The following is a 5,706-nucleotide window of genomic DNA, read 5'->3' on the forward strand; positions in this document are numbered from 1 at the left end:
AAGGGGGGAGGGAGGGAGGGAGGGAGGGAGAGGGCTTTTTATTGATCAATCTGTAGATGGGAACTGCTTTGGGTGAAGGGAAAGACAACACTCAAAACATGGAAGGTCAGCCTAATTGGACAGGATTAAAAGTAAAGAGGTTTCCGAGATAAAATGAAAGCTTCAAAGGATAGCGAAGCAGGGGCTGGGGTCTGGGGAACTTGGTTTGAGAGGACTTCTAAATCAATGGGCAAAACAATTCTATTATGAAAACACTCTGCATCCCACTTTGAATTGTGGCACCTGGGGTCCTAAATGCCAACAAGCAGCCATCTAAAATACATTCATTGGTCTCAACCCACCGGGAGCAAAGGCAAAGGAAGAACACCAAGGTCACACGACAACTAAGAACCCAAGAGACAGAAAGGGCCACTTGAACCAGAGACCTATAATATCCTGAGACCAGAAGAACTAGTTGGTGCCCGGCCACAATCGATGTCTGCCCTGTCAGGGAACACAACAGACAACTCCTGAGGGAGCAGGAGACCAATGGGATGCAGACCCCAAATTCTCATTAAAAGACCACACCTAATGGTATGATTGCGACTAGAGGAATCCCAGAGACAATGCTCCCCAGAACTTCTGATGGCACAGGACAGGAACCATCCCCGAAGACAAATCATCAGGCATGAAAAGGACTGGTCAGTGTGGGGGAGAGAGATACTGATGAAGAGTGAGCTAATTAAATCAGGTGGACACAGGAGAGTGTGTTGGCAACTCTTGACTGGAGAGGGGATGGGAAGATAGAGAGAGAGGGAAGAAGGTAAAATTGGCACGAAACGAGAGACTGTAAGGGCTGACTCAATAGGGGGAGAGCAAGTGGGAGAAGGGAGTAAGATGTATGTAAACCTACATGTGACAGACTGATTGGAATGGTAAATGTTCACTTGAAGCTTAATAAAAATTAAAAAAAAAAAACAAACTATGGTACTTGAAAAAAGTCAGTCACAAAAGGCCACATATTGTTTGATTCCATTTATATGAAACATCTAAAATAGGCAAATCCATACAGACAGAAAATAGAAGATTTTGTTGAAAAATTTCTTCCACCTTCTCCAGTGAGAATAGCTGCCTCTACTTGCCCATCACCCACTTACTTCTGACTCCTTCCTGGTTGATCTGGCCTTTACCCCGCCTGATTGCTCTGCTAAAGGTCAGCCTCCTAACTGTCACATCCCTCAACTCTCTCATGGCCTTGTCATCTTCACTGTTCTCTGCAGCACTGTCTGAATCACCCATTAACCCTTCCTTGAAAAGCTCAGGGCCCCTTGATAAAGGTCCTCTCCAGGTGACCTCCTGGTTCTATCTTCTCTCATTTCTCCTCCAACTTATCTACAGTGACTACTCCTCAGTCTCTATTCCCAGTTTTGACCACCTCTCATTTCCTACTAGATGACCCCCACCCCCCCAGCAAGCACCTCAATTTCAGCCCATTTAAAATGGAAATTTCCATCATCTCCCCAAACTAGCTCTTCCTGCTGGCTTTTAAACTCCCCCAAAGCCTGAGGCTCAAAGCCTAGATGAGATCTTGGAATTCCACCTCTGCTCTGCCTCAGGGGCCAAGCCTTCTCTGAGGTCATGTCCTTTCAGGTACAGCGTCTCGCACAACGATAACATCCTATGCAACTCCACGATAACATCCTATGCAACTCCCCTATCGCCCTCCTGGTGCAACCTTTATCATCACCTCACACTGGATGGCTGCGGTTCCCCCCAGTGTGTCTCCCTGCCTCCAATCTTCCTTGCTCATCACTACAGCTGAATTTTCTTAAAACCCAGGATTAATGTGCCATGTCCCCACTGGAAAATCTTCAGCAATCCCCTCCCTACATTCCACAAAACATCTGTGTCCGGTATGAAGATCCTCCACAATTTGGCTCCAATGCACCTTTCAGACCTTGTCTTACTGTTGCCTTACACACTGTGTATGCCAAGAAATCTCTAGTAGTCATTCATTTCTAAGGCAGCTTGGTCCTTCTGCTTCCTTGTGCTTGCTCATGCTGTTCCTGCCACCCATCCTTTTGGGCCTAGTGAAACGACCACCTCCGTGACTGTGCCTTTCCTGAACCCAGCAGAAGAGGCGCCCTCCTCTCTGTCCTTCCAGAAGACCTGGCTTAAGGCCCTTTCTCATAACACAGGTATCTACCACCACCACAACCACTGCCACCAAAGGAAGTGCTCCAGCAGTATCACAAGAGACCTGGGGGCCTGGGACAAAGGGGCATTCTGCAGTGGGACAAGGCCTGGCAATTAGGTAGCCAGCGCACACGCTTTATTGGGCATACAGCGTGTTTCTAAAAACAAAACAAAGCCAACATTTAAAAATCTGGAGATCTCATATAAAAATTCAGATTTGGGCATCTCTTAGAAAACAGACACTGACATCTCTTCCTGAGAGGCTTTCCATGACTACCTCCTCAGGTAGGCTACCCTAGTCACCCCATTTTATTATCTTCATAGCACCCTGCTAAAACTCTTCATTTATTTTGTCTAGCCTGAGTTTTCTCCCTCGAGGATTCACCCTCTCTGAGAAAGAGACCCTGTCTGTCTTGTTCAAAGCTATCCTCAGCACTGTGCCTACCAGGGGGTACTCAGAAGCCACTCAAGAGATGTGCTGAGTGACTAGAATGCATGTGCCCCCAAAGGGCACCAATGGACTGGTGCAGGGCAGACTCTGCCCAGCGAAGGATTCCTGACCACCTGTGTGCCAGGAGGAAGTGAGCAGGCGCTGTCCAGGCTGCAAGTGCCTGTTGCCCTCCCATTCCCCCCACACACATACGAAGGAAGCACTTGTACTCACAGCCACAGGGGCTTTCCTCTTCTTCACCTGACTGACCATGGAAGCACCTGGGCTGGTGACCCTGGTCTATTCCAACTCCAAGGACTGTGTTTAGTACAACTTAGTATCCTGCCCAGCCCAAGGTCATTGTATTCAGTCAGCATTTTGCAAATATTCAGTGAGCACTCCGTGCCAGGCACTGTTCTAGGTGCAAGAAACACAGCGCTGTACAAAGTGAAGACCCCTGCCCTCATGAAGCTGTTGCTCTGGAGGGGGAAATGGTGGGTGAGTATTGAGAACTGCTTGTATCTGCAAACCACAGGCCTTCAGCTGGCCCAATCCTTCCTGTCCTTCAAAGCCTAAGTCAAGGACCACCTCCTTGGGGCAAGCTTGCTGGTAAGACAGTCTTTAGTGTGCTCCCTCACTGCTGATGTTCACCTACTGCCCTGTACATCACATTATAAGCTATTCTGTACTCGGCACTACGGCTTTATTGTTACTGTCTCAAGCTCCACGAGGCCACAAAATTCTCTCCTGTCTCTCCTTTTCCCTACAGCTCAAGAACCACAGGCAGACCTGACTACTTGGTGACCAGCTAAAAACAGGGAACCACTTCTCCCAAACCTGGTATGGATGGGGACCTGGGAAGCCAGTGAATCACTGTGGCAGTTTCCACAATGGACATTTTACTAAGAAATCTATGCGGATACAGCTACTTTACCAGAAGGTAATTTAACACGTTACAAATTAAGACAAATAAGAATTCCTTTGGATTAGGAATGCAAAAAGCACACGAACTTCCTTTTGCCTGCTTGCTGAGAGACAGCTTTGGACACATTTCTTACCAGTTGTGTAACCTTGGGCAAGTTAATGACCCACCAGGGCCTCAGTTTTAGGATCTGTGAGAAGGGAATGACAGTAGTGGAATGGCAGGCACTAACTGATAGGACTGTTGTGAAGATCAAGACGACCAATGTGTACGTTCGCTGAACACAGTGCCTGGCACAGAACTGCTCCAAACATGTTAGCTGTCCTTGTTATATTCCCAAGAACCCCCTCCCCCATTTGTTAACACATCTCTGTATTCAGGAGCACCTGCAGTTAGACACCGGGCTTCAACGAAGGGTCTCACCACATGGCCCAGATGACTAAACACAGAAAGCAAGGGCAGGCCTAGGAGAGGTGCTGCAGAAGCAAAATGGGAAAGGCATCCTTTTCGGTTAGTCAGTCGCTGCCACTTTCTCTTCCCACAGAGAAGAATCTTCTGTTACCCGTTTCTTCCTGTACACAATCTGGACAGAACCATCATACTTGCCTTCAAGGCTGTCACGAGATCCTACCCACCAAAGCACTTGGTAAGCTCAAGCGCACAGTGCACCTCAGAGTTACTGTCTAAAAGCCTGGGTCTGGGTTCTCTAAGGAGAGTGACCTTACACAGGTTAACCTCTCCTGGCCTATATTCCTGCAGAATGGGGCAATAAAAACATCTCATAGGACTGTTGTGATCAATAAATGAAACAGAGTACTTTGGGTCTGAAACACCAGAAGGGCGCAACTACTGGGTTATTATTAAGACTCCTAACCTGTTCACTAGACTCCTCACCCCCAAGGGTCGGGGGGAAGCCTGATACAGTGAAACCAACACTGGTCGCGGAGCTGGGAGACCTGGGCTCTGGCTCCATAACTAGCTGACAGACCTTGGGCAAGTCGCTGACCATCTCCAAACTCCAGTTCCTATGGCTACACGAAGAGAACATTGCAAGAGAAAATCCCTGGGCTTCTACCAGCCCTTCCACTCCGCTGTGAAGGCCTCCAGAACAAAGGGCACCCGCTACCGAGCCTGCCCACGAAGGGCCACAACCCAAAACTCCTGCTGGTCAACTCCCTTCGCAGGCACGGTCAGGTCTCCGTCCCGGAGAGATGCGTCCACGCTCCGACACCACTGCTCGCTTCATCAGCAACTTGCTTCTGCAGCCGCTGCCCAAAGTTTTCCCAGCGCCCGGCAACCCGGTGGGCCGTCACTCCCGGGAAGACCAGAAGTGGGGGCAGGCGCCGGGAGCCCTGCCCCGGAGATCCCAGGGCCTCCCCGCAGCCCGGCCGGGAGTGACAGGTGCGACGCAGGCCGGGACAGCAGGAAAGCGCGGAGCTCACGTGGGCGCGAGGGAGGCGGCGGCGCGCGCTCGCTCAGACCGCCCCCGCGCCCCCACGACTCACACCCTACTTCCGGACACGCGGCGCCGCGGACCCCACGGCCCCGGAGCAGAGCGGCGGCCGAGGCTCCAGCCCACAGCGCCCGGAAGACTGGGGACCGCCGGGCGAGCGCGCGGGGCTCTTCCCGCGCGAGCCGAACTGCCGCGGGGTGGGCGCACGCGCACCCGCGCGCGCCGCCGTAACCCCTTCCTCCCCGCGCGCCCCCGCACTCCCACCCACCCATCCACCGCTCACCGTCGATGTCCCCTAGGGTCAGTTCGTCGCCCAGCTCCGTGAGCGTCTCCATGGTCTCCAGCCCGCCCAGCTCGCCGCTCCCGTCCATCGCCCGGCTCGGCGCAGAGCCCACCTGCCGTCCCGCTCAGGAAGACACAGGGGCGGTACCGCCGCCACCGCCCATGACACCCGAGATCCCCCGCCCGGTACCGCCTCACCGACCCGCGCCAGTCGCCGCCATGTTTGCGCTGCGCCCGGCGCCGCGCGGGAGGGGCGGGGCGGGATTCCCCCGCCCCCGCCCTCCGCGGCCCCGCCCCTAGGGCGCGCTCCCCCTTGTTTATTGTCAATGGGACCAGGCTGGCGGCGGCCAATCGGCGCTCGAAGCGGCGCGTGGGGTGATGGTGCGTCAACGATCAGCAGCTCTGATTTGCATACTTAGGCCCCGCCCCCCGCAGCCTTGTAGC

The 5,706-nt window shown here is 52.8% G+C and overlaps 1 protein-coding gene across 1 annotated transcript in view; it reads right to left on the minus strand.

Annotated features, from left to right (window-relative positions):
• SREBF2 (sterol regulatory element binding transcription factor 2) overlaps positions 1-5,482 on the minus strand; it is a 69,526-nt gene extending 64,044 nt beyond the window's left edge. The window contains exon 1 of the mRNA XM_064283441.1: positions 5,264-5,482. Coding sequence (XP_064139511.1) covers positions 5,264-5,351 — 88 coding nt within the window. The 5' untranslated portion in view covers positions 5,352-5,482. The remainder of the gene's footprint in view (positions 1-5,263) is intronic.
• Positions 5,483-5,706: the final 224 nt, after the last annotated feature.

This window comes from Loxodonta africana, chromosome 4 (genome assembly GCF_030014295.1).
Source record: "Loxodonta africana isolate mLoxAfr1 chromosome 4, mLoxAfr1.hap2, whole genome shotgun sequence".
In the NCBI taxonomy this organism is placed as follows: Eukaryota; Metazoa; Chordata; class Mammalia; order Proboscidea; family Elephantidae; genus Loxodonta; species Loxodonta africana.